General features: G+C 40.7%; 1 protein-coding gene across 9 annotated transcripts in view; it reads left to right on the top strand.

Annotated features, from left to right (window-relative positions):
• DOCK8 (dedicator of cytokinesis 8) overlaps window positions 1–14,397 on the top strand; it is a 243,357-nt gene that overhangs the window by 162,113 nt on the left and 66,847 nt on the right. For all 9 annotated transcript variants that reach the window (XM_077148343.1, XM_077148339.1, XM_077148335.1 and 6 more), the window contains 4 exons: window positions 4,029–4,193; window positions 5,560–5,729; window positions 9,519–9,614; window positions 13,408–13,503. In XM_077148343.1, coding sequence (XP_077004458.1) covers window positions 4,029–4,193; window positions 5,560–5,729; window positions 9,519–9,614; window positions 13,408–13,503 — 527 coding nt within the window. The remainder of the gene's footprint in view (window positions 1–4,028; window positions 4,194–5,559; window positions 5,730–9,518; window positions 9,615–13,407; window positions 13,504–14,397) is intronic.

Genomic DNA, 14,397 nt, shown 5'->3' with positions numbered 1-14,397 from the left:
GTCCAGATCCTTATTCTTTTCTTTTTTTTTACATGGACAGGCACCGGGAACCGAGCCCGGGTCCTCTGGCATGGCAGGCGAGCATTCTTGCCTGCTGAGCCACCGTGGCCCGCCCCAGATCCTTTGTGAATGTTAATAATAACATAACATTAAAATGGAGTTCTTCAAATTAGTCTTTTTTTTAACTTTTTTTTAATTGTATAATGTAACATATATACAAAGCGGAGAAAGAAAAAAGCAATAGTTTTCAAAGCCCTCTTCAATAAATAGTTACAGGACAGATCCCAGAGTTTGTCAGGGGCCACCATACGATCCTCTCAGTTAAGATTATAGTCTTTTTTTAATTAGTGAAGTTGTAGATTTGCAGAAAAATTATTTACAAAATACTGCGTTCCCACATACCTGCCCCATTTTTTAACATTTTGCGTTAGTGTGGTACCTTTGTTACAGTTGATGAGAGAATATTACTATAATGTACTATTAGCTGTAGTCCACAGTTTACATTAGGGTTCACTGTTTATGTTGTACAGTCCTATGGTTTTTTAATTTTTGTTCTAGCAACATATGCATGTATCACCTAAAATTTCCCTCTTTAACCACATTCAGAAATATAATTTAGTGTTGTTAATTACATTCACAAAGTTGGGTTACCAACACTCCTATACATTACCAAAACTTTTTCATTACCCCAAATAGAAACTCTGCACAAATTAAGAATTAACTTCTGGGGCGGGCCGCGGTGGCTCAGCGGGCAAGAGTGCTTGCCTGCTATGCCGGAGGACCCCGGTTCGATTCCCGGCCCCAGCCCATGTAAAAAACAAACAAACAAACAAAATATAATAAAAAAAAACAAGAAAATGTTTAAAGATGTTTCCCTTTCTTCCTCCCTTCCTTCCTTCCATCCTTCCTTCCTTCTCTGTCTTTCCTTCCTTTCCTCAAAAAAAAAAAAAAAAAAAAAAAGAATTAACTTCTGATTCCCTACCCTCACCCCAGCTCCTGGTAACTGGTATTCTAATTTCTGACTGTTAATTTGCTTATTCTAATTATTTAATCTTAGTAAGATCATACAATATTTGCCCTCTTATTTCTGGCTTATTTCACTCAACATGATGTCTTCAAGATTCATTCACCCATTTTGTCATGTATATCAGAACTTTATTCTTTTTAAGGGCTGAATAATATTCCATCATATGTCTATATCATGTTTTGTTTATCCATTCATCAGTTGATGGTATAGTATTTTATATAAAATAAACCTTATTGAATGCTTAGAGGCAGTCTTTTAAATCCTTTCCTGATAATTGATGGATTTATTTTCCTTCCTAGATATTTTCATTCTCTTGACCAACAAGAAAGTGTAATATTTTTAAAGTGGAAGGACAAACCATATTAAATGAAGTGACAGGAACTTCTTAAATTAAAATTCAATGTCATCACTTTTTTATTGAGATATAATTCACATACCATAAAATTCACTATTTTAACAAGTACAATGCAGTAGTTTTTAGTATATTTATAAGGCTATACAACTATCACCATGATCCAATTCCAGAACATTTTCATCACCCCAAAAAGAAACCCCTTACCCATTAGCAGTTACTCTCCATTCCCTCTTCCCCCAGCCCCTGCCAACCTCCAATCTACTTTCTGTCTTACAGTATTTTTTTTAACAATTTTTATTCTGAAACATAACATAGATGCAGAAAAGTGATAAATTTCAAAGCACAGTTTAACAAGAAATTATAGATCAAATTTTGAAGTATGGTATGTGTTATAATTCCACAATTTCAGATATTTCCTTCCAGCTGTTCTAATAGACTAGAGACTAACAAGAAATATCAATATAATGATTCAGTAGTCACAGTCATTTGTTAAATCCTATCTTCTCTGTTACAATTCCTTCCTCTCATGTGTCCCTTCTCCTGGTCTTCAGGGATATTTTGGCAATGACCTTTCTAACTTCTTCATGTTGGAGAGGGGTGTTGACATTATAGGGTAAGGGGATGCAACTAGTTCATGTTCTTGGAGAGATTGGTGCCTCTGGGTTTCAGGGCTTATTACAGTATATTTTGAATGTTCACTTTTAACAAATTAACATTAACTATAATGTGTAAAACTTCGTTTGGCGATAATGCCCAAAGATTACATTCCAGGTCTTTCAGGCATATGAGACCTGGGTCCTGTGGTTTCTTGCCTCCTCCCAGAGTAGCCTGGCTGGCATAGGGCAGCTTTGTTTGTTTTCAGCTGTGCTTGCACCACCCTGTGCTCTGCAATGTAGCAGACGTTTGTTGGGTACCACCTGTGTGCCCAGGACTGTGCTAAGAGTTGTACACTGTGTAAGAATAACTGAGAGCATATCTGGCCTGCAAGGACTTAGCATACAGCCAAGAGCAAGCAGCATGGGGCAAAAGCCTTCAAAGAGACCCAGCTAAGTGTTGAAGGGGGGACGGGTATCAAAGAAGAGGGAAAAACAACCAGCTGAAAGGAGAGAGACTCCCACAAAGAAGGTAGCATTTGAGATGGCCTTGAAGTAGGGGTAGAGTGAAAGCAGCCAAAACGGGAGCACTGAAATGTCCCTGGGCAAAAGGGGAGAATCAGAAAGGAAGAGGAATGTCAGGAAAGAAGTGAATACAGTTGGGGAGCTGTGGGGTCTGGGAGGTAGCTCTGCGGCTGAGTGTGAGGGCTTGGACACACGAGAGCGTGCTCAGTGCCAGGGAGGGGCATTTCCTCCAGACTCCCAGTTTGCATTACATCCTGGGAGGCATCTTCTGTGATCCCACAGATGAGATATCAATGTCGTAGGCTGATTTTTATACGTGTGAAGCTGTTGCCTCCCCATCTAGACTCCTGCAGAGCGGGGAACTCTATCCTCCCTAGATTTCTTTTATTTCCCCACATATCTGGCACTATGCTTTATATGTCGGACTTCTCTGTAGCTTGCCAGCAAGTTGCCACCCTGTCATGTGGGGGTCATAGGATGTGGGGGAGGCAGGACAGGTGGAGGCACTCAGCCCACAAGCATTTATATGGGCGATCCTCTATATCTTATACTATGGAAAACCCAGTGGGGAGACAAATAAAAAAGTATAAGAAATGCACCTTACCTTGAAAGGGCTTCCAGCCTTTTCGGAGAGACAGGGTTTACCATCAGATACAGATGGAGAAGCAGGTAACTGTGTCACTTAAGACTGAACTATGGGATCAGGTGGCTTCATGGAGAAGTGGAATGCATGCTGAGCAGCGAAGATTTGGGGAGACCTTGCAGATAGGAGCAAGGAGGGCTTTCTAGGAGAGGAGAACAGCCTAAGCAAAGTCACAGAGAGGAGCGAGAACAGGCATGTGATGGGGACGTATGATGCTTACCTCATTTTAAAGGAAGTTGAATTTGAGCAGAAAAGGGTGTGAGGTCAGATAAGTAGGGTAGAGAGCCAAGCTACGAGGGCTTGGGCTGCCAGGACAAGAGGGCAGATACAGTCAAGCAGCCGTTGTTAGGGGTCCATCGTGGGGAATGATGTGATACACGCATCTTTTTTTGGAAGATTCATCTGTACACCAAGGATCTGTGGAGAGCCCATCTCAACTCTTAGCATGCGTAAGACTTCCCCGGGCATCTTGTAAAAATGCAGATTCTGACTCAGTGGGCTTGAGAGTCTGCATTTCTAAGAAGGTGCTGGGTGATGCAGGAAATGTCAGTGTGCAGGCCACCCAGGGTAGCAGCTGTTTACAGCCTGCTCTAGTGAGGGGCAGCAGGGATGATGGGGAGAACTGAAGGCGTGGAGAACACCCTTTATCTGGACATTTGTATGTCCTGGCCTGACAGCCACAGCGCCAGCCAGGGGAGGAAGAGGACAGACAGAATGCGAAGTAGCTTCTGAAGAGCAGGGCCAGCGTGTGGGGCTTAACAAAAACAAACTCTGCCCCAGGCTGGTCAGATCATGAACTTGACCAGCCTGGTGAAGTTGGTCAGAGGTCAGGGCTCAGGTCCACCTCGGGTTCATTCACCGCCCACGTTGCTCTCGGTCCCTCAGCCAACTTCTCCCAGTTTGCCTTCGAGTCTGTGGTGGCCATCGCCAACAGCCTGCACAACAGCAAGGACCTCAGCAAGGACCAGCACGGGAGGAACTGCCTGCTGGCCTCCTACGTGCACTACGTCTTCCGCCTGCCGGAGCTGCAGAGGGACACGCCCAAGTCAGGTAGCGTCAGTAGGGAGGGCAGGCTGCCTCCGACCCCTGCCGCGCAATTCAAACTAGGACTCCCGGGTGCGAGGGTGGTTCAGCGGTAGAATTCTCCCCTGCCATGCAGGAGACCCGGGTTCGATTCCCGGCCCATGCACTTCCCAAGCAAAACAATAATAAATAAATAAATAAATAAATAAATGAAACAAGCACAAATTCAACTAATGGTGCTGCCAAAAAGGGATACTCACACGGAAAAATAATGAAATGTGACCCCCGCCATACAGCACACACACACAATTAAATAAATAAACTAAAACCTTAAAGTTAAATAGCATTTTTCTGAATTGTGACACAATGCTGAAATTAAAGTTCATTTCTAGATTTTTCTGTCTTGCTCCCACCTCCCCTCCCGGTTTTCATGCTATGAACACTTTCATAATCCCTCTATACTCTTTACCCAGTTTCTAATTTATGATTCCTTTGAGGAGCCCTTTTTTAAAAGATGGAGAAGTGTTAACTGAAGCCAGGAATTCTAAGATTATAACGATAAGGAAATTATGCATATATATGATGACAGTAGTAATAATGTTTCCTAAACTTTTCATTGAGGGGAAAAAAAATCCTCTTTCTCATTTCTGTCAAAATTAACTTATGAAATAGTAATAATTTCTTTTTCCCATACCTCTTTATTTACATAGGTAATAATCAGAAATTCTGGTCAGCATAATAGAAAAAGTAGCATCAATGAGTTCACAAAATTCCAGACCCAAACAAAGAAACTTATCATTTTTATTAGTCTGTATACTTCATTTAAAGTAAATCTGTTATTTCAATTGGGTTTTTAAAAACATTGGCCAATTTCTCATACATATATATAACCACTTTTGAAGATGTAAATATTTAAAGGTGAAAAATATTGATATATAAATATACACTTATTTCATAAAGTTCAGGTGATTCCTTAGATTTTCAATTCTCAGAAAATCTAAGTGCATGAACCGTAAAGTTGTCTTCATTTAAATATTGATAAATTAGAAATACCACATTTCCAGCTCCTTTTAAAAAAATCTGAAGTTCTAGCAATGCCGGAGTCTGTCTCCCATACTGATAACAGGCTGGAGGGAGCTGAGGAGCTGCCCCGGCTTTGGATGAGGGACGTGTGTCCATTTCGTCAAAGTCCTCATCAATCCCTGTTGCCCCACACCCTATCTACTCCCCCCACCCCAGAAAAAAAAAAAACATTGCCTCTTTGGCCCCCTTAGTTCTAATCTATTGAGTCGTCATTCCACCATCTACCCTGTCCTCCTTCAGTTCCTTCTCAAGCCCAGTGAGTGACTCTGACCCTCTGTCTGTTGACATGTCTGGGCCTGGTGGGGAGCAGGCGGCCCCCCTCCCCTCCCGGACCCACGCTACCACACGTACGGACGGACGTCGGCCGCAGCTGTGAGTTCCAAGCTGATGCAGGCGCGGGTGATGAGCAGCAGTAACCCAGACCTCGCGGGGACACACTCTGCAGCCGATGAGGAGGTTAAAAGCATCATGTCGTCAAAGGTAGGGGAGATGCCAAACCCTGGAAATGACACGGGCTCGTTTTATTATTTTAAGTAAAAATTGGAGAAATACCACAAAATCAAGCTCTACTGCTGCCCTCTGTGTTGGTAAAATGCTCAGGTGTAGAGTTGTTAGTGTTGTTTCTCTTTTTTTGTTTGTTTCATTAGAGAAGTTGTGGGTTTACAGAACAATCATGCATGAAATACAGGTCTCCCATATAGCACCCGGTTATTAGCACCTTGCATTGGTATGGAACATTTGGTACAGTTCATGAAAGCACATTTTTATAATGTTAAGCTTTAACTTCCCATTCCCTATTCCTCCGCAATCCCCTGGCAACCTATATGCTAGGTTCTGACTCTGTGTGTTTGCTTATTCTAATTATTTCATATCAGTGAGATCTTACAATATTTGTCCTTTAAGTCTGACTTATTTCATTCAACATGATGTCTTTAAAGTTCGTCCATGTTTTTGCATGTATCAGAACGTCATTCTTTTTCACAGCTGAGTGAGATTCCGTTATATGTCTCTACCACACTCTATACCACACATCAGTCAATGGACGCATTTGCATCCATCTTTTGGCAATTGTGAATAATGCTGCTGTGAACATCAGCGTGCCAGTATCTGTTTGAGTCTCTGCTTTTGGTTCTTTTAAGGCTGTACCTAGTAGTAGGATTGCCAGGTCATATGATCATTCTATGCTTAACTTTCTAAGAAACTGCCAAAGTATCTTCCACGGTGGCTGCACCATTTTACATTGCAACCAGCACTGAAGGTGTGTTCCTGTTTCTTTGCATCCTCTCCAACATTTGTAACTTTCTGGGGTTTTTTGTTGCTTGTTTTTAATAGCAACCATCCTAATGGGTTTGAAATGTTATCACATTTTGGTTTTGATGTACATTTCCCTAATGGCAAATGATGTTGAACTTCTTTTCATGTGCTTTCTGGCCATTTGTATCTCTTCTTTGGAGAGCTATTGTTTTCTTTTGAACTAATTGAGACCATTCTGAAAGATTCGTAGACAAGACTGGCATTTGAGGATCTGCTCAGTTAACTCCAGTAGGAAATTCTTAGAGCATAGCTGGCTTAGCCGCATTGAGCTAATGAATATCATGAGTTTTATTTTCAAGGAAAAAAAATTAGCTTTAATGTTTTTTATGCCTAGAAAGGTTGTTTTTAATTTTTTCTGGTTTCATTCTTAGTTTCTGTCTTTTACATTCATTAACACTGAAAGACCCCTTGTGATAATGCCAAGAAGTAAAGTCAGATTTTATAAACAAATATAAACAGAGATCCTAAGAGGGTTGGTAACTTGCCCTGTATTTGTTTTCCCTCCATGAATTATTTTTTATTGATAATAATTTTATTTTAGAACAATTTTAGAATTAATGTGAAGATAGTATAGAGATTTCTTATATAGTCTACATCCAGTTCTCCCTATTACTTAACATCTTACTTTAGAATAGTACATTGTTCACAGTTAATGAGCCAAATGTGGATACATTATTATTAACTTAAGTCTACACTTCATTCACATCTCCTTAGTTTTTTTCCTAATGTCCTTTTTCTGTCCCAGACTCCTATCACACGTTACATGTAATCCTCATATCTCCTTAAACCTCACTTGGTTGTGACAGTTTCTCAGACTTTCCTTGCTTGGATGACCTGAAGAGTCCTGAGTTAGGCATTTTGTAGACTGTTTCTTGATTGGACTTAAACAAATTGTGATATAATTCACATGTACATACAATTGTACAGTTCAGTGGTCTTTAGTATATTCACAAACCATGAATTCTTTTTTTTTTAATTTTTCAACTTTTTTTAAACATACAAACATGAACATTCTTGCCATACCATCATTCCATTCTTGGCATACAATCAGTAACTCACAGTATCATCACATAGTTGCATATCCACCACCATGATCATCTCTTAGAACACCGGCATCACCTCAGAAAAAGAAATGAAAAGATAAAACCTCATCCATACCACACCCTTACCCCTCCCCCACATTGATTGCTAGTATTTCCATCTGCCCAATATATTTTAGCCTTTGACAAACCATGAATTCTTAATTTGAATTTTCTTTCTAGTAATCTGTGACCTCAAAGTTGCTGGACTTTTAGAGAAATATTTTCCTCTAATTAATCTACATCACAATATCTAGATTTAGGCATAGTTTCCATTAGAGAATTCACCCACTTGAGACGGTATGGCATCAGAAAGAGAATCCAGAGACCAGGGTTGGGTCTTGGCTCCAACACCACTGAGCTCCGTGGTCCTGATCTCTGACCTGCCCTTGGCCTTGTCTGCCTCATCTCTGCAGAGGATCTGAGCACTGGCTGAATTTAAAAATCATCTGTGAACCTTTTAGAAAGACTGGAGCCTCCCGCCAGATGCTCTGATTATCCATAGATTGAACTATATTAAATTGTCAATATTCTACTCTTTTTTTACGTAATGCAGTGGTGGGCTACAGCTGGCTCATTCAACTTTGCAAGAGCTGGTTGTTAAATTTTCAGGAATTGAGCCAGTCGTTAAGCATGGACATTGTTAAAACTTAAGTTATATAAACTCATAGTTAAGAAAATGATATTAAACACAAAGGCAGTCTTGATGCAATGTGGTCTCCTGAATTAGATCCTGAAACAGTAAAAGAACATTAGTGGAGAAACTGGTGAAATCTGAATAATCTGCAGTTTAGTTAGTAGTAATGTACCAATATTAATTTCTTAGTCTTGACAAATTACCATAGTTATGTAAGATACTAAAATTAGGGGAAATTGAGTGAAAGGCATACAAGAGCTCTCTGTACCATCTTTGCAACTTTTCTGCAGAACTAAAATTATACCAAAATTAAACGTTTACTTTTAAAAGGTAACGCTCAAACCTTATGCCTTCCTAATTATTATATTATATTTTACTGTTATCTATGGTTTTGGGGTTATTTATGTCTGTTGCATCTTTATGGTGGAAATGCTCTCTAATGGTGTGCTACTGCGTCTCTCTTCCAACTCTGCCCCAGTGACATTGTGATGGTAGGTCCGGGGGGAAAATGATGTACAAATTTACAGTATAGAAATTGTCAAATGCTGTAAATTAGGTCTCCTCCCCCACTCCAGGAGCTGGTTATTAAATATTTACCAGCACACCAGTGGTCTGGCATCTTTTTTTTTTTCAGCATTTTTAAGGGCCCATTAAGCCAGATCATTTTTCTGATTACCCAGGAAGGAATTGACCTGCACTGACAGCCTTAATCTTAAGGGTTTTCTTTCATAAATACAAGAATATTAAATTCCTATGGAGACCAGGTTAACAATTCTCTAATTATTTTGTAGCAAGGGAAGGGAATTTTGTGCAACCAAAAGGACAGAGCATGGCCCTTCCTTCCAGAAATGTTTTTTTCATACTTTATTAAGTGGTTGAGGAGACTGGGTAAGTACCAGCTACACCACAGAGAGGCGCTCTTCCCACACACGTTTTTCCTGCTCTCCTAATACAAGTCACAGAATCTTAGAAATAAACTGGTTTTTAACTATAGTTGGCTACACACCAAATTGTGGACGGTGACTATCTCAGGAAGGAGTAGAATTAGGTGCAGCTTTACCTTCTTTGTTTTATTTTTATTTATTTATTTTTATGACAATTGTTTTACCTTTGTAGCCAGAAAAAAAAATAAGAACTATATTAACCCTGATTTCTGAGTCTGTGACCTCCGGGCTTCGGGCTCACTGCTGCCGTGTGTCGCTGTGGGCTGGCTGTGACGTCATGGTTCGTGTATTTCAGATCGCGGATCGCACCTGCAATCGGATGTCGTACTATAGCTCCGGCAATAATGATGCTCCGAGTTCAACCGCAGCCCCAAGGCCTGTCAGCAAAAAGGTACCATGCTGGGCCATGTGAGCCCTCTCACCGTGACTGATAGACGCTCACCACCGAAGTGCCCTCTTGCCTTGCCCCCTGCCCTCCTGACATCCCCCATCACACACATGCTTGGTCTCTTACCCCATTTTTCTCCCACCTAGCTGCCCACGAACTCAGCAGCTCTCCACTTCGCCCAGCTTTACCATTACCTGGGTGGCTCGTTAAAACTCCTATTGCTGCTGCCACCCCCAGGGTTTCTGACTCAGTAGGGCTGCGGTAAGGCCCAGTCATTTGTATTTCTAGGAAGGTCCCAGCTGCTACCTGACAACGGCAGTGTATTCTTTTGCCGGATGCGTTCAAATGACCAATTCCTGAGACTCCGGGGTTTCAAAGAGAAAAAAAGAACTTATTACTACGCACACAGCAGGAAAGCAGATGGCCTATCGGCCCAAAATCTGTCTCCCCAAACTGCAGTAATTCTGAGAGTTTTATTACAGTAAAAGATGGACAAGGTTTAGGATAAAGAGCACAGTGGCCCCAAATAATGTAATTAGAGGTGACCTAATTATTGAGCATGTACAGATTGATTACATACTTAGTCATAGAATACATGTAAGAAAATGGCTGTCTTAATATGATGAGGGGCATGATTTTGGGTATTATAATGAGATATAGGTGACTTCTGTAGGTTAAAGTCTAAGCTACTGCTCATGTCAGGCAGGCCCACTTTAGTAAGATCCAGTCTCAGTTACTAAGGTAACTTTGGACTTGGGTTGGGTTAGTTCCGACTAACGACCCTTCATGAATAAACATTAGGGGCTGTCTTTAGTGATTACAAGACTCCAAAGTTGAAAAACTGGATAACTGGGTACAAATGAAGGTTAGTCACAATGTTTTACAGTCATGGGGGCAGAAGATAATATCAGAGATCAGGGCAGCTGGATTATGATTTAGAGATTTCAGGTATTTCCCCTCTGTCTACTCTAAATATACCAGAAAGCAAAAAAGGAGTATCTGGTTAGCGATTCAGTAATCAAAGTCGTCCCTTAAATCCTAATTCCTTGGTTACATCAGCTGTTGCTGCTGGTCAGGGGACCACACTTCCACTCAGAGAGCCACTTTCTTTAGCAGGTGAGCTGGGAGTAATTCATCATTAACAAAAGTGAATGAGAATAATGAGGTATCATTTATTTCAATACTACAGGAATTAATATGAAATGCTTCCTCCCATTTCTCTATAATTAGCCTAACCTTTGAGTTCAGAATTTTTACAAGCTGTTAAACTGCTTACTCCGTATGCCAGCTGAATAATGCCCCATGCATCCTCTCAGTTTGTGTCATCTACGGGGTGAGAAAAAAAAGCAATCTGTCCCAAGTTTTCTTCCCTGCCAGGCACCCAAATGTTCTACCATTATTGTAACTACTTAAGGTCTTGAGTGTCTTTCAAGACTCTTATTAAAATGTAAGTATGCTAATCAGGAAGAATAACATCGGAAGCCATTTGCAACAGCTAACATCACTTTAGACTGGATGAGGGAAAGTTCCAGGCTGGAGACGGACTTTGCAGTCTTACCAGGAATTAGCTGTAAAAGAAGAGTTGAAAGAAGATGTTGTTAGGAGCTAAAAATAAAATTTTCATTTACCCTAAAATTAAGTATTAGGCTATCACAACCCCTTTGCTGAAATTGGTTCCAAGTTGCCTTTTCCTTCTGAAAGACTATTATTTGCCTACAACCTGATTTCCTTAAGGCATGACCTAATTTCTTCCAGGCACAGTCCTGTTTGTTTTTGTGCAATTGGCTTTTGTTTGGCCTGGAATAACCAGAAAACAATCATTTCATTTCAGAAGGAAATGTAACCAATGTTTTTCTTTAATAGCTCAGCAAACAGGGTTTTTCTGCTTAGGTTATTTTGCACAACCTCTGGAGCAAGATGTTCTTGTAATATGCTGCCCTTGTACACAGCATAAATTACCTTAAGGAGCAGTTTATCCTCTTCTAATCTCTTCTTGGCCTACTCTGCCAGTCAAGCTGACCTGTTTTCCAGAGGTTACCTTCGAAGCTGGCTGTGTGTGTCTTTCCTACAGTAGTTTTGGGTCATTGCATCATAGTAAGACACAGACCATCTCTCAGCTTAAAACCCAGCCCCATAGCTTCACGAGATGGGAGAACCTAAGATGCACAAGAGCACACAAATATGTTAGCGTGCATTATGATTAAAAGGTTTGACTAACTTGACAGAATGGAATGAAACCTACTGCCAAACTGAGACACTTAAGTATTTTTCCATCTGTCACCATTACCCTAAATAGTCAGAATGCCCAGGCATCAGCAGAGATTTCCCATTTATCTCATTTTAGGTTATTCGGATAGTTCAAAAATTTTAATGCACAGAAGAATTAGCAAATCGGGTTGCATGTGTACTTCACTTTGTGGGTAATTTAAGGGATTGTCAAGGGAAATCTTTGTTATAAGCAATTTTTGCTTTAGGCATTGACATCAAAACTTCACTTTCATGTAAGACATGACTCCAGTATATTAAGGTAGTCAAGTAATTTTAGCTTTGTTACCCACTGAGCAATAAAAAATGAGTTTATCTGTTTTTATTCTAGATTTTGTGGGAATGGGATAAACGAAGTCCACAGCAAATTCCAAACATCATTTTTGCCTTTAATTAGGACTCAGCAGGTACCTGGGAGACAGGACTTCTGGTTTTAAACCTGGGACAGTCCCAGGCAAAATGTGATGAGTTAATTGTTTGTCCTTTAGTACTGAACTTCTTCCCCATCAAAATTGTTCACAAGAGCATTAATAAGTAGCTGGTTAAATTGAGGAAGGTGCCAAAAGGACAGTTGACCGTCTGCCATATTTGTTCTTGAGCAGTCTAAGATGACTTGGAGGGAAGCAATGGCATGAAATGGAGCTGGGGAACTTTTCAAGTAGCTGATCTTAGGGCACAGGAATTTAGAAGTTGTAGACTCAAGTGAAACCACTAAGCCTTTTAATGTAGCGGACCCATTCATAAACCCAACCTATCACATTTCCCACAAATCCATCGAGGGATTAGAAAACTGAAAATTGTGAAATCTGAAAGGGACTTTAGATGGCATCCAGACCAGCAGCATTGGCATGACCTGGGAACTTGTTAAAAATGCAAATTCCCAGGACCCACCCCAGACCTCCTGAATCAGAAACTGAGTGGGACCCAGCAATCTGGTTTTTTTTTAATTACATGGGCAGGTACCGGGAATCGAACCCGGGGCCTCTGGCATGGCAGGCGAGCATTCTTGCCTGCTGAGCCACCGTGGCCCACCCAGCAATCTGTTTTAATATGCGTTCTAAGTGATCCTGATGCACATTCAAGATTGAGGACCTCTGCTGCCAACTTCCTAGGTTTATGGATGTGACAACTGAGGGCCACAGAGAGAAATGGCTTCCACCTAATCACACAGAGAGTTTGTTGAAGGATCTGAGATAAAATTAACAGACTACCAGTTCTGACTGCTACCTGGAATGCTTCCCCCCTAGAATGCAGATTCACTCCCACGCTGAGTCCATTCGATGAGACCTAGCCACCCTGCAGATCTGTCACCACCTTCTCCTAATCTACATGAAATGTCCTCTAGAATAAGTTTGTTTCAGCATAGGCTTTGCTATCCGTTACTTATGTTCTACTTCACGTTCTTCAGGAACTGACAAGTTATTACAATTGGTAAAAAAAAAAAAAAAAAGTAAGTAGGTAAAAGGGTATGTGTGTGTGTGTGTTAGATAGCTCATCTCATTCCAAACTGGTTTTTATGCTCATTGTTTAGCATTTCCATGAGGAACTTGCCCTGCAGATGGTGGTCAGCACTGGGATGGTGAGAGAAACCGTCTTCAAGTATGCCTGGTTCTTCTTTGAACTTCTGGTGAGATTCCTGCATGTTTTTAGTCTTTGCTCACTAAGGCGTGGAAAGCGCGTTGTTCAAATGGCAGTGTGTGTCCGTTTTGGGAACTGATACTTCATTCACTAAGTTGCTCCTCCTGGAAACGTGGGGTCTTCCCCTGAAAACCTCGCTCTTCCTCTCCCCTTCATCCATCCACCAGATCTTTAAAATCTTTCTCCACCTGTCACTTCTCACCATCGTCCCCGTGCTCCATCTGGAAAGCCACTGTCATCTCTTAGTTCCCTTCTGCAATAACTTCCTGTCCTTTGCCTGCATCCATTCTTGCCTCCACCTTGTCCATTCCCCACAGGGCAGACAATGTAAAGCAGATGATGTCACTCTCTTATTTAAACCTTTTTAATGATTTTCACTGTGCCAGGAATAAAACACAAATTCCCCTGGCCTTTTGTAGGATATGATTCTGTCCCTTACATTCACTGATAACCTCTTCTCATGCCACCATCCCCGTCATTCAGCCATATTGTTCCTCTTTGGTTCTATGAAGAAGCCAAGGCCTTTTCAGCTTCAAAGGCTTTTTCATATCCCTCCCTCACTACTTCCTATATAGATACTACGTGAATTGAAATATAATCATAGAATTAGCTTTATATTCACTGCATTCTTTTCCCTGTGACATGTGAATATATATATATATATATATTTTTTTTTTTTAAATCAAAAGAGATGGTAGTGCTTCTACCTCAGCTCCAATTTATCTATATAAGTTCTAGACTAGTAAAAAGACAGGGATGGTGAACGATAGGACACTAGAACAAGAGAGTCCAAGAAAACAAAAATAAAACACACACTAGGGAAGAAATGGATAGTGAAATTCAACAGAGTTATAAAAAAAAAGCCAAAAACAAAAAACAAAAA

This window comes from Tamandua tetradactyla, chromosome 2 (assembly GCF_023851605.1).
Source record: "Tamandua tetradactyla isolate mTamTet1 chromosome 2, mTamTet1.pri, whole genome shotgun sequence".
NCBI lineage: Eukaryota > Metazoa > Chordata > Mammalia > Pilosa > Myrmecophagidae > Tamandua > Tamandua tetradactyla.
This window is presented reverse-complemented; position numbering and strand designations above follow the sequence as displayed.